The 25,573-nt window shown below is 49.2% G+C and overlaps 12 protein-coding genes across 16 annotated transcripts; 4 read left to right on the forward strand and 8 right to left on the reverse strand.

Moving 5' to 3' along the window:
- Positions 1-8: 8 nt before the first annotated feature.
- FOXG_11250 (protein phosphatase) lies at positions 9-1,985 on the reverse strand. Of its 3 annotated transcripts, XM_018390804.1 has the most exons (5): positions 1,948-1,985; positions 1,492-1,888; positions 1,006-1,438; positions 525-954; positions 9-475 (listed from the first exon to the last, which is right to left on the reverse strand). In XM_018390804.1, the coding sequence occupies exons 2-5, from the start codon at positions 1,640-1,642 to the stop codon at positions 284-286; spliced, it is 1,206 nt and encodes a 401-aa protein (XP_018249336.1). In that variant the 5' UTR covers positions 1,643-1,888; positions 1,948-1,985; the 3' UTR covers positions 9-283. The 3 variants fall into 3 exon arrangements, with proteins under 3 accessions (XP_018249336.1, XP_018249335.1, XP_018249337.1); XM_018390803.1 differs by having other exon boundaries at positions 1,492-1,985; XM_018390805.1 differs by lacking the exon at positions 1,948-1,985 and having other exon boundaries at positions 1,006-1,928.
- FOXG_11251 (uncharacterized protein) lies at positions 1,596-4,934 on the forward strand. 2 transcript variants are annotated; one of them, XM_018390806.1, is made up of 4 exons: positions 1,596-2,268; positions 2,320-2,400; positions 2,456-2,646; positions 2,699-4,934. In XM_018390806.1, the coding sequence occupies exons 1-4, from the start codon at positions 2,182-2,184 to the stop codon at positions 4,329-4,331; spliced, it is 1,992 nt and encodes a 663-aa protein (XP_018249338.1). In that variant the 5' UTR covers positions 1,596-2,181; the 3' UTR covers positions 4,332-4,934. The 2 variants fall into 2 exon arrangements, with proteins under 2 accessions (XP_018249338.1, XP_018249339.1); XM_018390807.1 differs by having other exon boundaries at positions 1,596-2,400.
- Positions 4,935-5,389: 455 nt separating this feature from the next.
- Positions 5,390-6,220, reverse strand: FOXG_11252 (uncharacterized protein; the record flags this gene model as incomplete). Its single annotated transcript, XM_018390808.1, has 1 exon — positions 5,390-6,220. One exon carries the CDS (start codon positions 6,218-6,220, stop codon positions 5,390-5,392), a length of 831 nt encoding a protein of 276 aa, XP_018249340.1.
- A 362-nt stretch (positions 6,221-6,582) lies between these two features.
- Positions 6,583-8,603, forward strand: FOXG_20490 (uncharacterized protein). The gene has a single exon (XM_018400770.1). The coding sequence runs from the start codon at positions 6,740-6,742 to the stop codon at positions 7,232-7,234; it is 495 nt and encodes a 164-aa protein (XP_018249341.1). The 5' UTR covers positions 6,583-6,739; the 3' UTR covers positions 7,235-8,603.
- On the reverse strand, positions 7,255-8,052 carry FOXG_11253 (uncharacterized protein; the record flags this gene model as incomplete). Its single annotated transcript, XM_018390809.1, has 2 exons — positions 7,255-7,865; positions 7,932-8,052. 2 exons carry the CDS (start codon positions 8,050-8,052, stop codon positions 7,255-7,257), a joined length of 732 nt encoding a protein of 243 aa, XP_018249342.1.
- Positions 8,604-9,880: 1,277 nt separating the features above from the next.
- Positions 9,881-13,355, forward strand: FOXG_20491 (uncharacterized protein). Of its 2 annotated transcripts, XM_018400772.1 has the most exons (4): positions 9,881-11,178; positions 11,231-11,276; positions 11,404-12,588; positions 12,641-13,355. In XM_018400772.1, the coding sequence occupies exon 3, from the start codon at positions 12,020-12,022 to the stop codon at positions 12,527-12,529; it is 510 nt and encodes a 169-aa protein (XP_018249344.1). In that variant the 5' UTR covers positions 9,881-11,178; positions 11,231-11,276; positions 11,404-12,019; the 3' UTR covers positions 12,530-12,588; positions 12,641-13,355. The 2 variants fall into 2 exon arrangements, with proteins under 2 accessions (XP_018249344.1, XP_018249343.1); XM_018400771.1 differs by having other exon boundaries at positions 11,404-13,355.
- Positions 12,781-14,458, reverse strand: FOXG_11254 (uncharacterized protein). The gene is made up of 2 exons (XM_018390810.1): positions 13,073-14,458; positions 12,781-13,022 (listed from the first exon to the last, which is right to left on the reverse strand). Exon 1 carries the CDS (start codon positions 13,925-13,927, stop codon positions 13,262-13,264), a length of 666 nt encoding a protein of 221 aa, XP_018249345.1. The 5' UTR covers positions 13,928-14,458; the 3' UTR covers positions 12,781-13,022; positions 13,073-13,261.
- A 614-nt stretch (positions 14,459-15,072) lies between these two features.
- Positions 15,073-15,171, reverse strand: FOXG_20492 (uncharacterized protein; the record flags this gene model as incomplete). Its single annotated transcript, XM_018400773.1, has 1 exon — positions 15,073-15,171. One exon carries the CDS (start codon positions 15,169-15,171, stop codon positions 15,073-15,075), a length of 99 nt encoding a protein of 32 aa, XP_018249346.1.
- A 43-nt stretch (positions 15,172-15,214) lies between these two features.
- On the reverse strand, positions 15,215-16,821 carry FOXG_11255 (uncharacterized protein). Its single transcript, XM_018390811.1, has 4 exons — positions 16,706-16,821; positions 16,562-16,654; positions 15,895-16,515; positions 15,215-15,845 (listed from the first exon to the last, which is right to left on the reverse strand). The coding sequence occupies exons 1-4, from the start codon at positions 16,806-16,808 to the stop codon at positions 15,325-15,327; spliced, it is 1,338 nt and encodes a 445-aa protein (XP_018249347.1). The 5' UTR covers positions 16,809-16,821; the 3' UTR covers positions 15,215-15,324.
- Positions 16,822-17,304: 483 nt separating this feature from the next.
- On the reverse strand, positions 17,305-21,066 carry FOXG_11256 (uncharacterized protein). Its single transcript, XM_018390812.1, has 5 exons — positions 20,686-21,066; positions 20,194-20,603; positions 19,594-20,143; positions 19,019-19,543; positions 17,305-18,967 (listed from the first exon to the last, which is right to left on the reverse strand). Exons 1-5 carry the CDS (start codon positions 20,732-20,734, stop codon positions 17,742-17,744), a joined length of 2,760 nt encoding a protein of 919 aa, XP_018249348.1. The 5' UTR covers positions 20,735-21,066; the 3' UTR covers positions 17,305-17,741.
- A 2,314-nt stretch (positions 21,067-23,380) lies between these two features.
- On the forward strand, positions 23,381-23,909 carry FOXG_20493 (uncharacterized protein). Its single transcript, XM_018400774.1, has 2 exons — positions 23,381-23,625; positions 23,679-23,909. Exons 1-2 carry the CDS (start codon positions 23,434-23,436, stop codon positions 23,814-23,816), a joined length of 330 nt encoding a protein of 109 aa, XP_018249349.1. The 5' UTR covers positions 23,381-23,433; the 3' UTR covers positions 23,817-23,909.
- Positions 23,910-24,461: 552 nt separating this feature from the next.
- Positions 24,462-24,970, reverse strand: FOXG_11257 (uncharacterized protein; the record flags this gene model as incomplete). The annotated part of the gene is made up of 2 exons (XM_018390813.1): positions 24,462-24,802; positions 24,856-24,970. 2 exons carry the CDS (start codon positions 24,968-24,970, stop codon positions 24,462-24,464), a joined length of 456 nt encoding a protein of 151 aa, XP_018249350.1.
- Between the last annotated feature and the right edge of the window lie 603 nt (positions 24,971-25,573).

Genomic DNA, 25,573 nt, shown 5'->3' on the forward strand with positions numbered 1-25,573 from the left:
CAGATAACTTATACCAAAACAGAGTTGACGATGTCATACGGGGAACCATTCGATAGATTAAACTCCCTGTTTACTAAAACAGCCAAGAAACATCGCCAACGTCACAAATGTAATAAATGAAGTGATCATCCTTGCTCGTAATTGAGATATCAACTCTACCCAACCCATAACCATCCATTTGCATTCCCACTAAAAATCACCGATGGACCATGGGTATTTTGACCCTATGCTATTCTACATGCAACATATGCCATTAAGTCCGTTATGCGTACACCATTCTTCATCACAGGAAGTAATCACCAGGTCCCCTTCTGTTTGCCGGGACATGCCTCTGATCGTCAGGAACGGCAGAGAAAATGCTAAACCTAGGGTTCAAGTCCTTATCCACAGCCATGATAGAAGCAACATTACCACAGCGGTAGCAGTAGTTAGGTGCCGACCAGACAGTCACTACTGAGTTCTCTGGGAAATGATACTGATGATCGTTAGTATAACCCTTGTCGAGACAGAAGGACGCTAAATACCTTGTAACCCTCGTTAACGAGCTGATGGGCTCGAGCAATCAATTTCAAACCGTTGACATGATTGAATTCAGTAGCGACTTTGTCTCCGAATAGCCATCCAGCGCCACGAGGGCTGATAGCCCACGTTTCGACATCTTCTGGATCTGACCACACCAAGTCACAGAACGCGCCCTCGTGGGGAATCTCTTGCGCACGGGCAACAACTCGGATCTGATCAATCGTCCTAATCTCAGGACTCAAACCACCGTGGACGCAGAGAATCTCACCGTCGATGATGGCGGCAAGGACGAGGAAATCGAACACATGACAGCAGGCCTTCCAAACAGAGGCGTTGCCGTACTTTTGCTGACACTCTTCGTAGAATCCATACACCTGGGTAATTTGTCGAGACTCGTGGTTACCACGAACAAGCACTATTCTGTCAGGGTATCTGTGGAATATGGTTAGCCAAGACACGCGACCAGCACCAGAGGGTGCTTACTTCGCCTTCAGGCACATTAGTAATGTGAATGTCTCCAGACTGAAGTAACCTCGATCCACGAAATCTCCCAGGAAAATGTATCGAGTATCAGCACTTTGACTTGACTTGTTCACTGTGACGCCAGATTCGGTCTGGTCCGCCATTGTGGAATCAGGATCCTCCTCTGCCTCGACTGCCTCGGTCTCCTCCGCGCCGCTGGATGTTGCATTCTCGCCCGAAGACTTTATCTTCTTCCTCAACTTGGGGTTTGTGATCTCTGTTGGCGGCTCGATGTCGTCCGAGGTAATGACGGTGGTAGATGTCTTCGGCGCCTGCACGTTGGACTCGCCTGGCATACCGCCAGATACCCGGAAGAGCTCTAGAAGGTCGTAAAACTGGCCATGAATGTCGCCGCACACAGTGACGGGGGTGCAGACTGGCTGAATGTTGGATTCTGAGGTACCGAGTCAGCAGGTCAGGGGTGCATCTGAGTCTGGCGGTCTTCACCTTCCATCAAAATCTCCTTGACCTTCTCGCACAACTCCTTCATAGCGCGCTCAGGCAAGTAATGACATTGTTTGGCCTCCTCTAGCCACTCATCAAGGCCGGCATTGGGCCCCAGGTTCGCAGGGCCCGGTCGAGGTACGCCTGAAGCCATGATCTAGCATGCCCCTTCAATGAAGGGTCTATGTGGGAGTATGATGGCGGGGAGAGATATGCCAGCCCAGCGAAGCCTGTCCTGCGATATGTGAGGTGTTGGTCGTAGTACTGGTACACATGCGGCGAATGGGGTGGGGCTTATGCTTAGGCCTGCTTGCCTTGCTATGGAGGGGTGCGATAGTGAAACGCCGGGAATTCTTCGGCCATGACCAGAGAGAGAAACTTTGGACAAGATATTCACCTGCTGTTTTGGTTAATCTCATAAATAATTCTTACCCACTTCAAGATTCCTCTTTTACTAACTTGAAGATTCCCTTTTATCTTTAAAAGATCGTACGAACTTATAATCGAGATTACACGTGAGGAATTCATCATTCGGTGGATAATCGCATATCTCTCCAATATCGCCCCACTGCCACTGGCGGGGCAGCGAGGCCGCGACTCATCAAGCCTTACAGTGCTCACTTGAGCATTTCGCCATATCGATCAACATAACGGTATCATCAGTCACAACCCAAGGTATTTGCGGTATGCGAGATGTCATCTCAAGCACCACAAGTCCTGTCTCGACGGGCAAACGGAGGTCCTCAGACATCATCAAATCAGACCTCAGAACCAACAAAGGTGATTAGTGACGTTCGGGAGTAAGGGACATAGATATCTGACCTGTTTCAGGGAAAGGGGTCACACGAGAACAGTTCTCATGGAAAAGCTAGAGGGAGAGGCTCTAATGCAAGATCTACTGAGGCCAATAAGGTGACATCACGAGACTCGCGAGAAACGACAACACTCTGACTAACTATGATGAAAGCATGCGAATGAAAGCGAAACTCCAAAACCCACCAAAACCAAGGCTCATAATGAGGGTGAAAAGCTCGTGATACGTCGTCTACCTCCTGGAATGACCCAGGCAGAATTTGTATCAATTCTTGGAAGTGAGTGGGAGTTGGGTAAGGGCAAGGTTGACTGGTTTTCCTTCGCTGGAGGAAAGATTTCCACAGAGTATGGCACTGAACACTGCAACCGAGTTTTACATTACTAACACCATTCAAAGCCCCTCGAAACCTTCTCGGCCTGGTCGCGCCTACGTTCATGTTATGAAAAAGGATGATATCTTGCCTCTGAGCGATGCTGTGCGAACCGCTGTCTGGGAGGATGCGAAGGCATCTTTTAATAGCCCTTCTTTGATTGGTCCTCCTTCAGTTGAGTTTGCCATTTACAAGAAGGTCCCAAGCAATAAGAAGCGCACCGATGCTCGACAGGGAACAATCGATCAGGATCCTGAATTCATGGCTTTCTTGGAGGAACTAGCGAACCCAGCACCGCCAAAAGAAACCGTCGAAGGAGAAGAGGGCGACGACCTTGGTAAGGTGGAGACTAAAGTCACCACTACGCCACTCATCGAGTACCTCAAGGAGAAGAAGGCAAACAAAGCCAAGGAGAGCTCATCCTCTAAAAATTCCAAACATGGACAGGATTCTAGGAGCGCTAAGGGGAAGAACTCGTCCAAGGACGAAGACTCGGGTAAGAAGAAGGGCAAAGAGTCCAAGGCCGAAAAAGGCGAAAAGACCCCTAAGGAAACCGTCAAGATCCTCACCAAGAAGGCGACTTCTGAGCCGAATGCGGAGACCTCGAAGACCAATGCTAAAAGCCAGCCCAATGACTCCAGCGCCCAGGAAACTGCACCCAAGAGCCGACGTGCGGGAATTTTGGCTGCAGCAAGGATCCTTCAGCGAGATCTTGGTCTCAGTCCCGGAAGTGCGCATAGAAAGGCACGTCAAGACGCTGCCAAAGCAGAAGCAGATGCAAAGACACCAGAAAAGGAGAGCACATCTACTGCCGAAGCAAAGGCCAGTGCTTCCGAAAGCCCATCTACGCCTGTAAAATCAGCCGAGGCCGAAGCACCAGAACCGAAGGGACGAGGTGCTGCAAATGCCAACAAACAGCAGCAATCAAACCGCAGAACTCGAGGCGGAAAGAACGCTGAGAAGAGCAATCAAAAGGAGAAGGGCAAGGATAACAGCAAAGAGAAGGAGAAAGTTAAGGAGAGCACATCGAGTCAACCAGCTCCCAACCCTCCAATTGTGCTCCTTAAGAAAAAGGCTACTGATGCTGAATCCAACCCACCGGCGAAGCCAGCGAATACCACAACGCAAGCACCGGCCGCACAGGGAGGGAGATCGAAAGCAGACAATGCAGCCGGTGGCTCCAAAGGCGGACCCAATAAAGGGTCTAATGCCCAGAAGAAACCCCCGACTGTTTCTCCTGACGCTACTCGTGGCTTTGTCAAGCATGCCAACCCCTCTCAAGGTGTTACTGAGGCGTTACTTAAACAAACGCTCTCAGCTTTTGGGACAATTACCTTTGTTGAAATTGACAAGCGCAAGGGGTTTGCTTATGTTGACTTTGCTGAACACGAGGGTCTTGTGAAGGCTGTTACAGCCAGTCCTATCCCTGTTGCACAGGGCACTGTGCAAGTTTTGGAGCGCAAGGACAAGAAGCCTGCCAGCACGAATGCAAACGCGGCGACGACAGCACCAGCCCCAGTTGCTGGATCTGCTGCGCCGGAAAAGGCATCTGGTCGTGGTCGACGTGGACGAGGTGGAGGTAATAAGGTAAAGGATTCTGGTCCTAATAATCAAGGGACTGCTCCTCCTCCTCCAGCTCCAGCCAACGCTGGCGGCTGAGTGTAAAGAGATGTTTTCCGGACTTTTCTCGAACATCTTACCCATCTAGCGAGCAGCCTGATCTGTGCCGTTGTGTCGCTGCTATGAGCCCAATGTGCAATCCAGTAGTTGCTTAATACGTCCAACTTATCTCAAAGCATGGACACTACGCAGCCAGGAGGCGGGTACCAGAGCAGCTGAACCATTGCAAGCGGATAAGAGCACGGCTGATTTATAGTCTTTGTGCCTTTGCCTTGCGTGCGCATGCTACGAATCCAATGCAGAGTCGATCTTTTGATAGACAATTACTCCAACGGAAGTGGCGTTTGAGGAAGCGACAGGTGGAATAGCGAGGAAGGGGGTGATTATGCTAGGTTCAGATATCGAAGCAGCAATATGACTTTTGCGTCTACAGTTCGTGTTGATAAGTGATTACATTGAGTATGTGGTTAGATATGCGGCGTGGCCTTGGGGTAGAAAGTCAACAGGCACATGTGGATGCTTCATGAGCTTTCCTAATACCCGTCTCCCGAACAATGCAGATGGTAGATCTTGCATGAACCAAGAAAAGGTCTCGATCATTACCATAGTATCAGATAAATCCCGCAAGAACCTCTTTGGTGAATGCCGTCATCTAGTTGGTCATGGCGTACATAAGAGCGTAACCCCTGAATCAAGTGCGGAGAGTCCATTATGACTCACGAGGCGTCAAGAAAGTGAGGGGAAAACCAGACATTCAATTCATATTCACAGAGGCAGAAGAGGAAGCAAGTGTTTTAAAAGAACATTCAAATCAAATACTCTAGTGCTACTAATACTAATAAACTATCCTAACATGGGTGGTATCGTTCCTACACAGGCTGTTGGACCTGCATCCTGTAGTAAACGCGTTACAAATCTATCTGGTATGGCAACAACAAAAAACGAAAATGTGTATCTAGAAAAGAAAATAAGAACAAGAAGAAAAAGAAAAAAGTAAAGAAATCCAATCCCTTCGAGGGAACACCATTTTTGAAAGCCAAACAACACTGTACTTTTTGGTATCCCAAAACCGAAAATTGCGCCGTTCCTATATCCATTCAAGCCTGAATCCTTGGCCATGACGCTGAAATCGCCCCAACTGAAACCATGACAACGTACAACAACAATGCTAGAACAAATCCAACTGCAATCGCTTCGCTTTGAGCAAAAACCTTCCTTGCATGCGCCTTTGCATCCGTAAACCATAACGTCTCCCCCACGCTCCGACGAGCAGCTCTGAGTCCAGGCAAACCATCCATGCTCAGCACGTTGGTTTCCTTATGATACTCCAACAACGTATTGTTTTCAACTCGCTTTGCCACCCACATATCCATGGTAGGCCTCTCCTCAAACACAGCCAGCTCATTCACTTTACCATCCACACCCTCGCGAAGGACTTGTTCAAGGGACAAATTCTTCTCAGAGGTCTCATCAGGTGCATATATACCCCTCTTCACCCGGGGAACACCGAAGCCACAGCTTGTCTGGGCTTCAAACACATCAGCCAGAATGATGGCTCTGGCGCCATGAAATGTAGAACGCCTTCCCTTGGAGATACGACGGACCAGATCTGGGAAAGCTGGGTCATCCCATTCGACAATCCTGGACCGGCAGAAGAAGCGGGCAATCCGAGGGGCGGGACCGAAACTCATAAACATCAAACACAGGCGGCCATTATCGTATGAATGGGCAATAGTCTCACATCCGGAACCAGTGCGGTCGATATAGGCACACTGGTTGGGTCCTAGGATAGCGAAGTGCGAGTCTGAAAGGCCTTTGGGAGAGACATTGATATGAGAGCCATGAGTAGGAGCAGAGCCTGTGAAGAATACAGGTTGCTGCTGCACCCAGGCGGCGAGGTCATCGGGAATGGAAGGGTAAAGCTTCATGGCGATGCTGTAAAACGTATGTATGAAAAGCAGAGATCCCAATCAACTCGATTGGGGTCTGTGTATAGCTGCAAAAACCAACGGAAAAATAAATGTAAGTCTAAGTTGGGATGCTGCGAGTGGGATTGGATAATCCTGTGGGGAGCTTAAATATCTTGGCCGGCGTCGGTAACCATATTCCATGCGGGGGAGAGGCGACACATTAGTAGACTAGGCCTGGAACAACTCGCTGTTGGAATTGAGTCATAATAGGAAGGTGACTGGCCAGAATCCGATCATCGGTAACAATTGGAAGAGACAAGAGGTGGAGCTTGGTGTTAAGCCCTACCTACTAGGATCTCACTCCTCGAGGGCGTCTCGAGGAGGGAGTGTGCTCATGTGAATCATGACGATCCCCATGGGCATCCTGTTTTGACCTGTGGCCCATTCTCTTTGGTGGCATCCAGTCAGAGACCAGGTTACCTTGCGAACGGGAGATCAAACAAGCCAAAAGAATGATTAGTTGGGGATGGGGTAGGCATGGTAAGAACCATCCTCATACCGCTCATCATCGTATGCGCTGCTGTCGCTGCTGAAGTGACCATTGACAATGCTGGTCGTGCGAGGGACATTGGAATAAGCCCCGCTAGACACAACACTGGCGGCCTTGCGTCCTGTTGCCATATGGCCGTAAGCGTCAAAGTCGCTTGGGGGGGCATCATAACGAGGAGACCAACCTCCGGGACCCCATGGCTCGATGAAGCTGGCCTGACGAGGTGCCACGGTAGGGCGCTCATCAAACCGCTTCGACAAGCGTTCCTTGGCCTCAAATCTTTCCTTGTCCTTTGGCTTTTCGCTGCGCTGGGGGCGTCCTCGATCCTCACGGTCGCGGTCGCGGCGCTCGCGATCCTCCCGGTGACGTCTCTCACGAGTGTGTTCCTCACGAGAGCTCTCCTCCCGTTCAGACTGGTGACGATCCTCCTGCTCACGGTGGCGGTCCCTCGCGAGGCTCTCGCTTGCTGGAAGACTTGGTAGAAACCTTGCTAGAGGCCTTGCTAGAAGCCCTTGCTGGAAAGACGGGAAGGGTTCTTACGGCCCTCCTGTAGAGGGGCAGGAAGAGGACTGGGCATTGGGCTGGACATGGGGCTCGTCATGGCAGACGAGGGAGCTTGGCTGCTTACAGCATTGTGGCGCATGGTCAGGTTCTCATGCTTGGCCTGGAGACCGATGAAGCGCTGCTCAAGATCATGGTGCTCGAACTTGACGCGCTCATTCTCCTCCTTCAGGGCCTCCTTCTCCTCTTTGAGTTCCTCACACTCATTGTTCAGGCGGCGCTTATCGCCCTTGAGTTCCTCGAAGTCGGTGTTAAGACGGCGGTTGTCCTCTCGTAGGACATCAGCCTCAGAGCGTACACCCTCGATCTGAGCCTTGAGCTCACGGCACGAGATTGTAGACTCGTTAAGCTTCCGGGTGGTCTCTTCGAGTGATGTCTTGGACTCGTTCAACTTGCGGGTAAGCTGCTCGATGGTGGCCTTGAGCTTGTCGTTCTGGGCGCTCAATTTGTCGTTCTCGGCATTGGCCTTGTTGAGTTCTGTGTTTGCCTTTTGAAGATCGTCGCGCAGCTCGGATTCGATATCGAATTCATATTCGTAGTCATGGTCTTGCACTACAAAAGGAAAAGTGAAGTTAGTCGGCTGAGGTAGAGAACTTGAAAGGCGACCATTGAACATACCAGTCAAGGCCCTTGATTTGGAGGAGGAAGAAGAGTTAGTGCTTCTGGCGGAGACAGTGCTCCTAACAGAGGAGCTGCTCCTCTTAGATGGGCTAGCAGAAGTCCGCTGGTGGAGAGGCATGGCGTCGGTTTGGACTGTTTACGATCGCCAACAACAAGAAAGAAGAAATAGAGAAGAGGCGAGAAGTGACGCCAAAGTCGTCTCGATAATGTGTGTTCGTGGTTATTTTGTGGTGTTAACTCTGTACGCTGCGGTGCAGCTCTGCCCAACGACCAGCGGTGTAATTTGGTCTGGCAGGCGGGTAGAAGAGCGCGGGCGTTTTTGGCTGGAAGCTCTCTACTGGAAGGGTTATAGCGGGAACGGGAGCGGGAGCGCGAGGGGCCACAGAGGCAAAAAAGTGACGTCGAGTTAAGAGAGATGAGTTGAGGTGTAAACTCAAGTTAGTTGTTAACTATTGCTTTACCAACAAGTAAAACAAAGACAATAGATAGATATCCTTTCTGTAGCACAGTACAGAGTAGAATAGAATATGCGAGAGAAAAGGTCGGAATAAACCTGTGTGTGGTGAAAAGAGAAGTAAGTTCAGGTGCAGGCAGAAGAGGGAAAAAGTAGAATATTCGGGTTGATATGGGTTTTGTCAAACTCGGCTGTGGGAGAGAAAAAAAAGAAAGGCCTATAGGCTACAGGTGTCTTAGTTGTCTGGAATGGGGGGTGGGCTATAGAAGGGGGCGCAATAAAGGAAGGGCCAGGCCTAAGACAAAGCAAGGCAGGTAGGCAGACACAGAGGCAGGGGATAGAGTATCAATATGGAAAGAAAGGAAATTGAAGTGAATGAGGTGCTCCTTCTGAGACATGGTTGTTGTCGTCTGTGCCTGCCTCAGAGTTTATGGAAAATTCCTTGCTTTTCATCTATCGTCTTACACACTTTCATACACTCACTCGTCTTTGATCTATGCTCAACATGGACAGATGACGACAAAACGCAGATGGGGAGACGATTATCTGCGGTCTGCTATGGTCTCACCTATACTCAAATGCACGTCTATGCACAGTCGGTACATTACGGTGCACGTAAACGCGGAGAGAGACGGAGAGACGGGAAAGGGACAGACAGACAGAATGCTGACTCCTCCTCTGATCCTACTACCTAGGTATGTGGTACTATACACACCACACACCCGCACCGCACATGCACCCGAGGAATAGGGAACAGGCATTTTCTTCCTCTCCCATCCTCATCACTGCATTACAAAATAGCATCAACCCCTGTTCAGACTGAGAGAAGAAAGGGAGTTGAGGGTGTGAGAACCACCAAAGAGGGAGTGAAGGGGAACTCTTTTTCCAACCTCGTGATTGGAACATCAGAGACATGGTAAATGGAAACTGGGCCTGGCGCACACACTCAGACTCGCATTTGCGCTTCAGACAAGCCATGGATACTTTCTCAACACATTAAACCCGCCAGTGCGGTATGCGCAAAGTCGATGAATGAAAGCGTTGTGACGCCAACACCAGGGACCGCAACCAACGCTCAGTGCCCAAGGGGAGCCGACTAGAGCCCAATGCCCACTTCGCCCACACCTCCAAACGTTAAACCCCTGTCAAAGCCGGGGTCTTTTTCTGTTTCTCTGCCGGTTCGGCTTCTAAATTCTGGTCTCTTTGTGCTCTTATACCACCCCCGGCTCTTTGCTTGGACATTGATTCCTGAATCCCTCATATCGCCGAAAAAGGGGCATGATATGTGATATTGGTATTATTATCCCTGGCCTGTGCTACGCCGTAACCTAGGCAAAGCAAAAGAAAACACCTGCAGCGGAAAAGCAACGAGAAAAGGCCTAGGCAGAAGAGAGGGCTTAGAAAAGCGTTGCCGACATCGTCACCGTCTCTAAAAGCTACCCCCAGTCAGCAGCCACACATCCTGGATGACAGACAGGGGGGTCGGAAACAGCCAGTTTCACTTCCGTTGATTGTCATGATATCCACGAACATTTTACATTCCTACCACTAACCACCCTCCAAAAAAAGATACGGAGGAAATTATGATTCACATCGTCGCAACGTTTACAATACTGGTTCGCCAACACCAACTTATTTTCGACAAAGGTCGTGTTGTTGATTATCTGCTGGCCGACGACTCCGCTTCATGCCGCTTCGTGGCTAAGTACTGTCACCGGTGCGGACACCGCCATCTGAGCGAGCGACCAAGTCACTTCTTACGCCGCCCCTGGAGCGCCTCCGCTGCCCACAAAGCACCCAAAAGAGTCCGTTTTGGACGGAAGCTATAGGAGAGTGACTCATCGGGCTGGCGGAGGGAAGGATTCGCTTGACGTGCTAACATGGAAGTTTCATCGTATCGGTGGTTGCGTTTCTGCGCCGTCACCCTTGTCGTCAATGCAAGTTATTCGGCACATGGAAAGAAAGCTTTACAATTATTTCGTGTATGTGCAAACATCCATCCAACTTCAACTCCCGTGGTGCGTTACTCTGGACCAGGGCAGCCGTTGATGTGATGCGTGTGAACCCCCCCTTGTTCGTTTGTCTTTGGTCGCCCAACCCTTTCAGCTCGCTTTCTTGCATCCGGGAGCAGATGAGTGGCAGCATGGCTTCGGTTGGTAACCCATGATGTATTCTGCAGGATGTGCGATATCATGCGCATCATGAATGGAGGGAAACGATTTACACTACCTATGTAGGTACGATATCGTGCTGCGATTCTAGTTGGTATTCCAACATAATCGTGGGGAGACATCGCTCATCAGGTCGGAATGGAAGAGCTTGTGTGTGGAGAGCAAAACCATTTCAAGTCAAGACCCATGCCCTAGTCCTTGAGAAGCCGCCCGCCGCCCATCGCCGGTCGCCTGGGCCCGGAGCCGGGGGACATCCGCCGGGAGGGCCTCCCGCTTCTGGGGGTTTAATAACCTAAACGCTCGAGCTTCTTTCCCTACCCGCTTGTCAGAACAAAATTGGGGCAGAATAGAAATTTCTGACTCGGCGGGAATGGAGTGTTTGATATTGACTGGGGCTGGGCCATTAGACTCATAAGCGCCCCCCTTTGTTTTCGGCTCGTGAGGTGGCCTCGAGCTAGTTTGACTCTTGCTGGCATTCAATGCTTGATTATGAGCTTTTTTGTGGATTGAGTTGAGCGAGCTCCGTCATTATCGTGGGCTCTCCTTGCATTCCCGCATTCCGTCGCCAAGCTACCCCCCGTTACCACGTTTCCAGCCCTAGCTCCTTATGCTTTATTGCGTGCGTTTGAACTCCCACCCCCTGAATTTGATTGTTTGTTGACCAATTTCAGATATGGAATTTTGTGTACCGACCCCAGGTCTTCAGCCCCAAGCCCAGTACGTACCCTGCCTTACCGACCCAGCGGGAGGCTGCTCCCGCCCACCTCCACCCTCCAGGTTTCGTTTGCCTATAACGGTAACGGTCGCTAAATGGCTTGCGGTGCGGGTTTAACACGGTTGACAGGCTTCGATAAGATTTCCGAACTCGGAAAGTAAACGTCAAACCTTTTACCGTGGCATCGCCAATTAAACTACGGATCTACCCGCTTGCTGGCCACTCTCAACCAAAGGCGTATCAAATTGTGATATCGCTTTTTCAAGTCACGCACACTTCGAGATCAAGGTGTGCCGTTTTTACAATGCAATTTGTTGATCAAATTGCTTGTCATTCCTAACTATACACAGCCCCTGTTTTGATAAGCGCGACCAATTTATTCTGAGGCCCTCCATGTGAGTCAACTGGATAATGCTGTTAGGAAAGGTCATGTGAAAATACTGTACCCCAGCTACTAGACCAACTTTACTTCACCCAGGCAACCTCGAGCCAGGCTTCGCAACCTCTTCGCACTGGTCACCCGCTTTCAGACTCACACCTCTTGGCGCCTTCATGTCATGCTCGACTTCCTCCACATCCGTCACGATACCACCACTACGGCTCCCTCCCGTCTACTCCACACCCTTTCATTCACGGTTCGGAACGGTCCCTCAAACCTCGATACTAGTTCGGTGTGCAGCCATTTTCCCTTGTTACCACACCCTCATCAGACTGCTCTTTCGCGGATCAAGGCACTGCCATATGCATGCGTATTCTCAAACCGCTCCTCCACCAGTTCTATACATCAACATCCAATGCCTTGTCGGCCCCCAAAGGTTATCCTGGTCGCCGTTTTCCACTTAAACCAGGCGACCAATCCTTATGGTGCCAAAGTCCCCTTCTGCCTAGAATAGGACTTTTTCTTTCATCGTTTCCCGCCTGTTTTCTAACTTTGAGGCCGCCTCTATTGGTCATTCAGTCATTACCCCTCTCTCCTTGGTTGCCTCGTCTGCCCCTCCATTTCACGTCGTCGTTATCTTTGATATGCCCCACGAGTTTCGGGAGAAGATATGCGATACCACGGGATATCGCGTTGCACCGCGTAAAGTACTCGGCTCATGTCAAACAAAATGCAGATTTTAGTATGGTTCGCCAGGAGACAGCAAGGCACCAGTGTGCATATCGAGCCGTCGAGAACATCCGTCTTACAAAGCATGCGATTATTGCGGCTCAAATGCACTGCCATCATGTCACATTACGCCATGGCAGTGCATAATGCTCAAATAATTAGAATCCAGCCTGTTCTTTTTGCTTCTATTGAGCTAAGAAGGAACTGTAAATCTCTGGCGATATTTTGGTGTTGCTAGTTTGCTTACCTGATGCTTAGTGTCGTTGCAAAAGTGAAGGTTCTAAGACATTTTATATCTGGATGCTACCCTGAGTTGAGTCGAGTTCTCATGACCTTTCCCTCCTTTTTGTTTTATGATGGGATCCATACGTCACGAGATAGCATTCATGCAGTCTAGCCTAGCCACGCGGTCACGTAGAATAGTTATGTTTGTCAATTCGTGAGGGGTGCAAGATGTTCTTAGTGGGAGACTATCATTCTCTCTGCTCGAGCACATAGGGTATCTGTGTATGAACAAACTCCGTCTAACGTATTTCCATGCCTCCTACTCTAGTAGAATGTAACCATTGCAGAAGACATAGGTTACCTTGAGTTCATATGACCTGAAACCTAACCTTTATCCAGACAGGGGTATTTCCAACTGCAGAGTGTCAGTATACCATCAAATGAGATGGGGAAGTTTCTTCATACCTTAGCAACGAAGGAACAAAGTCTCTATGGAAGAAAAGAGTAGCGCAAGGGAATAGTGATAGATGATGGCGGTGTTGACAAAGGGGGGAGCAAGGGCCCGTCTAGACCTTGACCATTGTTCTACTTAAATAATATCATGATGCTCATAACAAAACCATTTGAGGGTACAAAGAAAGGCCAAATAAGGAATTAGAAAACGCGCCGTCGCTTCAGAACATCATCATAATACTCCGTCTTCTCAGTCTTGGACTCGACAATTGTGATCAGACCAAGATGTCGCTCCCGTAGTTCGTCGTACTTCTTCTTCCAGAATCCAGATTGGTTCGTCCAGTATTCAATCTGCTTAGCCAAGTCTGCAACTCTACGACTGATACTCTGGTCAATCTGCTTAGATAACTCGCGCACTCTAAAGCGAAGATCTCCATTGTCATCTCGTAGAGTCTTGTTCTCCTTTTCAAGTCTGCATATCTTGGCGCGCAGCTTCTCTAGCTCGAATTGATAAGTGTGAACTGGGGGATCACAGGGCTTTTCGGCTGCACGACGAAGACATTCATTCTCGTGGGATAGTTTGGCGATTTGGTCGTTTAGAGAGGGGATGACGACGTGGCATAGTCGATGAGTCTCTGCCTCGGAGCTGTGAAGCCGAGATCGAAGGGTTTCGTTCTGGGAAGCGTATGCTTGGTTGGCCTCATCAAGAAGTTCGTTCTGTCGTACCAGAGTCCTCCATTCTTCGCGGCTGACTTTGTAGTAGTCGCATGGATGGCGGTGGGAGTGGTGGTAGGATCTGGAGCGCTTGATGGTTACGAGTTGAGGACGTCCATCAGGACTGGTCTCGACATAACAGCGGCGAGACATGTCGATCGATGTTTCGTTTCGCTAAGTTTCTTTTTGTGTTCGATAGTCGAGATAGTCCAGAGTTGCGTCAAGTTTGGAAGACAGAAGATCCGGGTTTAAGATAGTTGGGTAGGATGGAAGATATAAAGAAAGTGTCTCGATGACTTGAGACTTATGAAAAGGTCTTGAGATGATATGAATGACCTATTCTTGTCTCGAAATAGCTCCCACGGATATAAAGAATGACAGTTGAAAGAGACAGTCGGGTCAATGCAGGTGATCAAAGAAGGTCAGAAGTGTTTGAACAAGGGAATTATGCCCGTGAAGAGCAAAGGTTTTTATAAGCAATCACTTAGACTTAAACAATCATTGAGAACTCGCATTAAAGAAATTCTGACTTGAATGTTCCACTTTGAGAAGCACGCGGACGCGAAATTCTCAACATCGTGGCTTATAGAAGCGTATGATGTGGTAAAGTGTAAGTGAGTGTCTGAGTTCGAGCGTAGGACTCAGACTGTGGCAGAGCATTTACATAGTATGGGACTTCAAAATTAGATTAGGTTGAAAAAGAAGAGCCAACATGATTATTTTCGAGTCCTTGGAGTGGCGCGTGGCCATCTGTTGATTTTGTCTCATTGATGATGGTGGTCATTTTACAGAGCAGGCAGACAGGCAGAGGAAGTCAGCAATACGCACAGAAGAATGAACTAGATACAATAGCCTAACGGAATAAGACTTATAATAGATAATGCTATGTTTATGCATTGATCGGAGCTTACAAGTTCTTTGAGGTGATGAGTTGAACTGATAGGCCAGTTGTCAAAGCACGTCAAAGAGATCAACGAAATTAAAGCCCTGACGGCTGCGGCTAATGAATACTACTAATGAAAGGGCACCTATAGAAGATCAAAATCACCATGTGTCGTGCATCTTTAGCTGGGTGACGTGCTTGTGCAGGTGTTCGTCCCTGATGAGCGTGAGCGGGACATCGCGTGGTTGGGCTGATAGTCAAGAGACCGAGAGGGGACTGTGCATATACCATGACAACACTGTATAGAGCTGCACTATTAGTATGCATAGTACAGTATGGAAAATGATATCTACTGTACTTGTCCGCATGACAGGTACATCAGGTCTCCAGTCTCCCCTCTTCAACACCATCATCTTCAAAAATAGGCATCGTCACCACGGGGCCCCTTGCACTTCCGCCTGCCCTTGCAGAAGTCGAAATGCAAGCACTTTAATCTTCGGCTCGGCCCAGCCATGGTCAAGACCCTGCATCCACAATCGCAAATGTCTTTGTGAATAGCCTCGATTTACGTTCTACTCTATGTATCCCACCAAAGACCGCCCCCAACAAATCAGTCCTCGTCAACTGTGGCTGAGTGTCTGGCTGAAATGAGTCACCCTTGGTACTATCACACTGCTCTACCCCATGCTGCGAATTGATTGCTCCTCGGCTCAGCCCATCCAAACTGTCTTGGACGAAGCGGGAGCCCATCCTCATCTTCATTCTCATCATGGTAATTTCGATTCCTGAAACCTCGAGGGGCTCTTCCCATTCTATCCCCATCGCCATCCGCCATCCTATTCCTGTTCCTGTTCCTATTCCTATACATAGGCATACCATCCTCTTGAAGCATGCATCTATCTGAGTCTTCATTAGCTTGTATGGGACAACCAGGATGGCTGCATATATGTTGATCGCAGAATTGCGAGTCGCCATGTCTAATCCCGCGGGGTCGTGTATTCCTTGGGCGAGGACACCCTTCTACAGGACACTCGTGATCAATGCAGAACTGGGACGATCGGGTCCTAGGGGATGGACAGTTGGGGACGTGACAGATGTGGTGTTGGCAGAATGGACTGTCGTGTTCAGGTCTTCGGCCACATCCTCTTCTGTCGTGGATGCCTGGACACATATCATAGGGATATGTCCCTTAGAATCTGAATCAGCAGTTGTAACAGAACAGATCAAGTGAACTCACGGTCGTCGTAGATAGGATATCTCATCTCTGGAGCCGGATATCTTCTTCCTCCATATCTAGCCCCCATACGCCTCTGGTGACGATCACAAAACCTAGCCTCCACCACTTCAGCGCCACAGCCATCATAGGCACACTCGTGCTGCGGACAAAACTCCCTCCCAATCTTCCTCATGCGGCAGTTCCAAGTCCTGCACGTATGCTCCCTGCAATACTCTCCAGGGGTCTGCCTCCCTCTTACACAGCCTGGCTCGACACACGTATGCGCATGGCAGAAAGCACCCCTTTCACGACCATCATCGCAGTCATGTGCCTCGCAATAATGCGCACCGCAGAAAGGTGTGGGGTGTCCGTTCTCGCGAGTATGGCAGAGACGTGGGCAGTGCGGTCTTAGACATTGGCGATGACGTTCGCAGAAACGTTGAGGATCGTCTGGATCTGTGCCTGGTGCGAAGGCACCGCAGTAAGGCTCGTTGCAAGTATGAGATCGACAGAACACACCAGCGCCACCGTCTCTAGGATCCCGACAGCTGTCGTACTGGCAGCGGTGGTCGTCGCAGAGCGGAAGGTATTGATCATGATGTCGTGATCTCAGATTCTGACAATCTTGATACTCACAAAGATCTGTAATCATTAGCTTTGAAGTCAAAGAGTGAAAGGGCTGTCTTACGAAGCTGTGGACAGTATCTGTATACCGACGTATCCCCTTGCTTGACCTCCAAAGCACATCTTGTTCCGTTGTCTATTGCCTGACAATGAATATCTGCCCACTTATTAGCAATTTGATCTCGGTCAAGAATTAGTAACAACTCACGCCGGCCACAAACTGAGGCTCTGGGTAACTTCTGCAGAGGGCATGCTCGCCCAATCTGAACTTGCCAGCACGCATGGAACTGGCAATAAATAGACGGATACATACGCCCATTCACCTCCACGCTGACTGGATAGTTGCGACATATAGTCTCTGACGCCGCACAGGTCGCTTCATAGCCGCGCCTTTGTCGATATGGCATGTGATACATGTCGAAAAAGGGATAAATAAAGTATCTTGTCTCAACACTTCAAAATCAAAGCCCAACAATCAGGAACAAGGTGGAAATTTATAGCCTCATTTGTCATGCTCATGCGGCTCTGCGCTTGAACTAAACGTCGATGGCACGTACCACAAGATAGAGAGCCGAAGTCATGAGCTGCCACCAACGTGGATCTGTATCACTACTCATGCAAGACACACGGCGAGCTGCATCGTGAAACGAACCACCGGGATGCTCTTGTAAGCTCCCGGCTGCAAGACCGCGAATAGGCGATTCAGGCGTTTTCGACCTTGTGGCATGAGTAATCTTACCCACCATGGCAATCTTCAATCTTGACTCATCGTCAGTAGCACGACACATCACAGTACCAGAGTAAAATGTTTGTTGCAGGTTAGGGATGATTCAATTGTCTATCTCCCGCTGTTTCCAGTCATCATCTATCATTTCACCTCCTAATTCGTGGTATCATTCCAAGCCAGACCTCCACTTCACTACGCTGTCTCTATTCCTCTCGTCTTCCTCTCTCTCCCCCCTCTTTCCTTTAATTCAGCCATCGAGGCTTTGGGATCTATAGAAGAATAAACTTTTCTTTTGCGCGGAAAAGACTATAGCCAACTGCGCCTAGCACCCCCTGACGCGCGTACCAAGTTGCCATGGCTCGCTATAGAGCAACTGGTCCACCGTCGAAATCAACATTTATAAGCAGGAGAAAAATTAAACAGAAACACCAAACAGTTCTTTGAGCCTAACAAGGTTGTGCATAGAAAAAGCCCACTGTATGTGGTCGTCTTTTCAAGCATATTGTGCAACGTTGTGTTACATAGACTCTGCCACCGCTGCCTGAAGTCCTTGCAACAGGGCCGCCTCCGCAGCATTGTCGTGCATGTGTTGATCCATCTGTGTTTGCGTATCTGGAACTGGCACCTGACCATGTGCGTGCATGTTAGGCGTGGCATTTGCGGGGGGAGGAGAAGGGAATGTGAGCTGGGTATGTGGAGCAGGCGGGAAGTGAGGCTGAGGATGGTGTTGGGTCGCAGGTTGAGGAGTTGGTGTATGTTGTGGCGGCGGAGAGTGATGTAGCTGTCCGACGGGTGTCGAAGTATGGGAACGAGCTTGAGCAGCAGCCTGGGCGTGGGCGGGAGAGTGCATAGCACTGTGGTGCTGCTGAGGTAGTTGCTGTTGCTGGGATCGCGGGGTCTGAGGAGACATAGACATTTGTGATTGAGGATGCGCTGCTTGATGGGGCGACTGTTGTGTTGCCGACATGACGCTTGGCCTTGACTGCGGCAAAGTCGATGGTGGATATCCCGATGAAGTGGCTGGGTTATACGAATGGGCAGCTGCTTGATTGTGCGCCTGGCTTTGCTGCGACGACGCTGCCTGGGCTGCATTCTGAGCAGGCGTCATAACTCCCGAGCCAACGGCTGATGCTGGCGTTCCTGCAGCCCTTCCTTGTCCTTGTGGAGAGTTCTGCAATCCTCCAGCCAGTGTCATGATTCCCTGAATCTTTGCCTGGTCCTCCTCCGAGTTCATCCTTGCGCGTTCTTCAGCCTCCTTTCGCGCTGCCTGTGTGGGAGCTCGTGTCTTGAGCTCTCCAGTGACTGCCTGGAGATAATATGGCATCTCGGAGTTGGTCTTGAGGAAGAACAACTTGAGGTTACGGGCCTTGTCCTTGAGCTGAACTTGTGTTCGGTCTTTCAGTATATCTGATACTGTGCCCTGCGCCCCAAACAGAGTGAGTATCTGACTCCAGTGGGGCCCTTTGACCAAGTCCAAGCCTGCCATTAGAGCCTTCTCTTCGTCCTGAGTCCACGGCCGACGTGTTGAGTGGATGCCTTCTCTTCTTGTATGAGACGCGTTTTTAGAGAGGGCTGCTTGACGAGCCTTGTCGTATAATAATGCACTGGAGCAGGTTTGATGTGGTGGCAGCTGATGACCCGGTTCTTGAGGTGGTGGTTGTGGCTCAGGGATACTCTGCGTATATGATGCATAGTACGGGTTTTGGGCCTGTTGTTGTTGGAGCTGATTTAGATATGTTTGGGCTGCGTTCACATTAGCTAATGATTCTTGTCCTCTTCTGAGACCTAACTCACTCGTGCTTGTTGGAACTGTAGGCTGATAGGGTACCGGCGACAATCCATGTAGTGTAGTCTTGACATAGTGATCTGTGCTCTGGGCTACCAGCGCCTCTAGCTCCTTGTAATCTTGTTGAGTGCATTCCACCTTGCCGTTTGTCTGAGGAGTCAAGGTAGGCTCCTTCTCGGGGCTCTTGGTAGGCTCGACCGCTGGTGGCGGTTCGATTGTTTCGGTGACAGTGGGTGTTTGCTCAGGTTGAGGATTTGCCTCGGCAGGGGTGGCAGTAGTATCTTCGGTCAATCCAGCCAAAGCATCTTGAACAAGCCCAGAAGCTGTCTTCTCAAAGAAGGATGAGAGATCATCCAAGTCGAGGTTCGGATCGCCGGTCGTATCGCCCAAGAGGTCAACTGCAGTCTCTTCGCTAGATCGCATAGGGTGGCCTAGTCTAGATCCCAGGTCCGACATCAATGCAAGGCGTGTCTTTACACATGTCGAGACTTGGCGCAATAAATCGTCGACCTTATACTTTTCTCTCAAAACAGCTGGTACTGGTGAGTAAGAAGCTCTCCTTCGTTGCCGACAAATCACTCACCAGATTCGGTAGAAGCTTCACCCTCAAGAGACGTTTTCCTCGATCGGACGGAAGTGATGAACTCAGAATCGGCAGGCGTAAGATCGAACCCGTTATGAAGCCCCCGTAGCTTTTCTTCCATGCCATTGATTAGTGCCTCTTCCAAAACTTGCTCCTTGGATTGCTCCTGGGTTTTTGCAGCAAGCGCATCGATGGCTACCTGGGTTTTGAGGGAAAGGTATAGATCGAGCGCATCGGAACCGAGGTCTGAGACTTGGCCTCTGAAGATCGCATGGAAGTGCTGATGAGCTTCGGAATAGGATGGCGTGGTTTGTAATAGCCAGATACCGAATTGAGCAAGGTTCGCTAGATCGAGGATCGTACGGGATTCGTGGTCGTGGAGGTCTGGATCGTCGGCTGATAGAATGGGCCCAGAAGAATATATTTGCTTGATCTGCGCAAAAGAAGCTTGTAGGTCGCGAAATGACTTGGCGTGTTGTGAATCGGCATCTTGGATAGGTTTTATCGAGTCGTCGAATGATTGCGAGAATAAGAGGAGGACAGAAAGTGCCTATCCCACCCATGTAAGCGCTGTGGTATCTCTCAAGTCGCGCCACCTACCAAGTTGCCAAGCGCATGTCGACTGGCTTTGCGCAAATACTTCTGAGGGTCTGAGAAGAACGAGACTGAAGGAGGTGAGGGAGGAGGCGGCGGCGGAGGTAGGTTATGGTCGGTAATGCCATCAATCTCCATGGGATCGTTCGAGGTACCGAAGACGAAGTCGCTGACATTGCTGAGCGCATTCTGTACGAGAAGCGCAAGGCCATCTTCGAGTTCTTCTTCAGCACCTTGAGGTAGATCCAGTGCATTCTCAGAGGGAGGTTCGGCTTCAGTCTTAACCCTCTTAGATGGGTCGTCGCCGTTAGACTCGTCTTCGAATGGTCGTTTAGTCGCAGCTTGCATGATGGAATCGAGGTCAAGGCCGAGGCCCTCGAGAATGTCAGCTTCATTGGTGGGCTCTTTCTTAATCCCTAGAGTCACTACAGTCAGCATTGAGCAAGGTTCGCATATCGCGACAGATATCTGCCGGGGAGCAGCGGGACATGTACGCACCCGTCGGGGACATTCCCGCGTTGAGCTCCGGCTGGCCAGGCTCAGCCATTATTTCGACTTCACTAAAGCATAAGCAGTGAAAGCAGTGTCCAAGGGTAGTTTCAGAGTATCTCTCAGTGATAGGCTCGAGGCGTGGTGCTGTTCGGCGCGGCGGCGTAGTCGTCGATACGGCGGATGATGATAGTTGGAAGTTTTTGCCCTCCAAAACGGCCCTATGAAATCTACTATCGATACACAGAAGAAAACTGGGGCGGCAAAACTCGAAGAAGTCACCTCAAAACAGAAGAACCTCGGTGGTATACGTATGCAATGAGGGGAAGATTCAAGTTGGCGTGCTGCTAAATCACTGAAGGCTTGTGAGTTTATCCAATTATACCGTTCTTGGATCAAGAAATTATGTTTTTCTGGCAGGTCCGTCAAAAGTTGGCCAGTACTTGCTTCGACTGAAGATTTTTTGACATGGGAAGGCGGGGATCGGCCATTACCAGCGCCGATTTAGATTGATGCAGACAATGGCTGGGGATTGGCATTCGAAGGTTTCATTGGTCACAAAAAGAACAAAGCTCTCTAGGGAAAAGCTTTGTTGAAAATTGCGTTCTTAAATTGAATACAAGAGACGTGATTGGCCATTACTTGTCTGTGTAAGTGATGCCAGGCTTATCATCTTCTATGGCCATTGGATCCTGGACAATACCGCCATAGTTGTAGAGTTCTTCAGTTCCTTTCTCATTGGCAGTAGGAATATGCCAGCTGAAGTCCTGTATATTCGCAAAGTTAAAGGCTCGAGTTCCCCTCGTTGCTATTCTTTTCAGTAAAACTCTACGGCCAAAAGGTTGATATCACAAGAAACATGTGCCAAGCCTCAGGGTTTATTCTCAGGGAGCATAGGTAATCCATATCATCATAAAGTTGAGGGTGGTTTTCATGAACTTGTGATGCCCCCATCCTGAGATACCAGCATATTCATCTTGGCCTATTCTGGACATGCTCTTCCAGGTCCTTTACGATGCTCATCCTTCAAGGCAAGGTGTACCGAAGCAAGATAGGAGGAGTAACGAGAGAGTTACTTCATTCGAGCGCAGTACTTCATACTTGTTAGAGGAGCTTTGTCAAAGATCTACATTAGGTAAAGCCTGTTGCAGCCGTTACCTCCAAGTTTGAATGCGTGTAGAAGTGGAAAACTCACAAAGAGTAGCCCTCCACTGTCTTGTTCATTGTACTACGTATAGGACATCCAGCATGGTATATCCGGCTTATGCCGATCATTTCTGGTCTTGCATTTCCTCAGGAATCTTCAAACGACAGAAAAGTACGTGTCTTTTAAGGTTATCTTAAGCTTCCTCAATTGGACAGTCTATTGACCTGAGCATAAACAAGAAGACCGAAAACCGCCTTCTTTATTCGAGAGCTTGGAACTAGAGGTAACTGTGGTTATGTTCAGGAGTATTGTAATTTCCATGCCTCTGAACATCAAGTTCGGAGCACTAAGAAACAGAAGTGTCAGGGTCTCTCTCGTGATCTCTCTCGCAGGTACTTCACTTCAAAAGAAGGGACAGAAAATATCCCAGGAACTAGTGCTGGTAGCCGTAGTCGTGGGTGTGGGAGTCAGGTGCAGATGGACCAGCGTCTCTATTGTAGATGTCGAATAGAATAAAGTGGCGTTATTTCAGACACCGAATTATCCTTTTGGTGCTACTTTGTAGCTGGTAAGTTTACTCTTGGCCGAGTCATAATTGATGGCGATGGCGAAGCAGCGCTGATTCATCTTCTCTCATTCGTCCATAGCCATTTTCTCAGGGGTTTCTTCATACCACCTAGGTCGATGGTGGTGAGTGGAATACTTTGTATGTGATATACAGCGAAAGGCAGTAGTTATTGACAGGCAACTCAACAAATGATGGAGTCTATAACGCTCCGCAGGTGATAGACAAGTGCAGCCGGCTCTGAATCGTTAGGGTAGAGGGACAGTTGTCTATACAGTGTCTCTCGCAACCTCTGAGTTCTACGGTTTCTTCTGATGCTAGTTTACCATTTCAAGTTGGGGAGTTATAGTTGTTGCCATATGGAGGGATGATAACATCCTGGAGTAGGAAGCAAGAAGTTGCTCCGAACAAGCAAAGAAACCGTGGAGAAGTTCTAGCTATCTATGATGACGGACTTTCCCTATAGGCCAACTTTTACTTCTTGTTAATTTTACTTTGCATTCTGCGTTGCTCGTTCTTCGTCATTGTGATACGTAATCATGAAATAACAAGTTAAAGCAGATTATATAAGGTACTTAAGGAATCACGTAGCCATCTTGATGTACCTGTAAAGTAGCGTCGATAAAAATATTGCCTTCCTCGTCAACGGTTGGAAAGCCCTGTGATTAGAATGATTCCAGGTGCATGAATTCTTCCATACCTCGCAAATAGTTCCGGGTCTACCTACCTCATGCTAGAAGATAGTCAACTGGTTATGGAAGGTCGTCCACCCAAATTCTGCACCTGCTTGAGGAAATCATATGGTGTTAAGGGCTACCTACCCAGAGCTGAAGGTTGTTGGTTTTTTTCTTAACTTGGTGGAAACAGATGACATGGGCTTTTGTTTATTCACCTCAGCGAGAGGAGCAATGGTTGACTTAGACAACTCCATCATCGTTTTCATTCATTCACTTAGACTTGGAACTCACATTTGAAACCACCTTACTATAACACACTCTGTATAACCTGACGACATCCCCATCAAGTCTATTCCGCGTTCCTCATCATGTTCGTACCTATTCCACCACCACCTCCACCTCCACCTAGGCATCGGCATCACAGCCATCGCCGAGGGCGCGGCGGCATCATCATCATCATCATCATGTGTATTATCTCCGGCGCCGTGGCCGTCGGCATTGCCACCGCAATTGTAGTTGTCTTCGGGGGCTTCACAATCGATGGACATGGGTCAGGAACGGTCCGTTTCACTTCCGTCCTCAAACACAAGCGGAACTGACTAACCCGCTTTAGACCAGGTCTTCTCAGCTCCACGAAACAGCGGACATCTTTCTTGGCATAGACGTTGTCCCCCCACCACCAAGTTCCGGGTCAACGAGGTTGTTGGAGAAGAACATGACTGCCCTAAGTCGAGTGCGTCGCAATCATTAATTAGCCAATCCTACATGTTTGCAGTGGAGGAAGTCGAAGCTCAATATCTGTTATTTGATTAGACCTTAATGTTGAAGCTCTATCAAAACGCCAAGAAACTGACTGCAACACTGTGCTTGATTTCCTCCCATGTACTCTATCTGTATTCCTTGGAACATGCCTAGGGGGAGGCAAGAAAACCCAGGACCTCTACTTAAGTGATGAAAAGACTTAGGTAAGTTTGGCATATCTTGGTAGGCCTTTAGACCAGTTTATTTTGGCATCCTGTCTAGATGTCAGAAGTTGTCTGTCTCCCCGGCATATGCCCAACCCAACCCTTGATGTGATGTACATCATATTCCAAACACGTCATTACGTAGCCATCATTAGTTATCAAACCATAATCATTCAACCATCCATCCATCCATCCATCCAACCAACACTCTCTTCCGGATGCAGCACAGCTGCCCAGCTCCACCAAGGAATGTATCTCCAAACCATGAACCAGCATCCACTCAGGGGAGCAACACCGAAGTGCAAGAAAGTAAATAGTGAGTAAATAATAAATGCAAAAAAGCCGACCCAGATAAAACGCCAAATCCGGTAGGGGTATCATAATATGCGCGCGAAAAAGAGTAAATGCTATATCTCCGTGCAGTTTGTTTTTCACATCCACACAGCAAAGAAGAGCATGACGAGAACCAGGGCGATGCTGGTATAAGCAACGTGCTTCCGCCCTGAAGCTCCACTGCCTTCTTCGCTGGTAACGGATCGTGAAAATACCGAGTTCGTGCCGTTGTTGATGTAATCGAGTACGTCGTTGGAAGAAGATGCCAGACCGAAGAGGAAGCTCATGCCGCCATGAGCAAAGGCCTTGACATTGAGAGACGCGGTCTCGACGATGGATATTTTTGCGCTTGAGCCGATCATTTGCGATAAGGCGATTTGTCGCGCGCGGTCTTGGGCGTGAATGGCTCGGTCGCGGGAAGGTAATTGGGAAGCAACACCTTAACGATGTTAGTCTTTTAAGCTTAAAGAACGCGCGATTGGAGTATCTCACCATGTGTCGCGAATTGAGATGTGGGAGCTCTGTTATTCGAGATGTGAACTTCAGCAGCACATGCTAAAGCCATAAATGCGCAGAGCAAGATGAGGAGCGAGATTGGCGAGCGCATCGTGGGCCGATATAACAATACCAGAAGATTTCCAGAGAAAAAGAACGAACGGATAGGGCGTAGTATAAGGATAGTGATCCCAAGACAAGAGAGCTTTGTGTCGCAAACGATCGATCGACAAGGCTTAACCTTTTCTGTCTCCCTTCCTTCCAAGGTTTCCTGTCCCTTTCGACAAAAGCCAAAAACTGTAACGAAGGTTGTTTGTAACGAAAGATGACGAGGCCCCCGATTCAAAAGTCCTTCTTCAAAGCGGGTGGGTTTTCCCTCCTGACAGCCTCGCTGGTGCGCGCAGCCCGAGCTGAATAACCGTAAAACCGTAAAGGAAGTTGCAGAGAAAACGATTGGACGGGCCGGCCACGCGTACGACGGCTTAGGAAGAGGTGTGGTGACCTGAGGAGTGTGTGTGCGTGTGTGTGTGTGTGTGGGCGTTCCGATCGTGGGGGGTGATTTGGATCCTGCTAGAGGCCTTTTTTTTTTTTTTTAATCAGGAGTGAGCTGATTGGAGATGTCGAAAAGAGCTCCCTGATAAGCTTCATGGAGAGTCATTTGTTGATGATGACGAAAGGGGATATGCGAGACGATATCATGGATCGACTGACTGGG

This window comes from Fusarium oxysporum, chromosome 1 (assembly GCF_000149955.1).
Source record: "Fusarium oxysporum f. sp. lycopersici 4287 chromosome 1, whole genome shotgun sequence".
NCBI classification, from domain to species: Eukaryota; Fungi; Ascomycota; class Sordariomycetes; order Hypocreales; family Nectriaceae; genus Fusarium; species Fusarium oxysporum.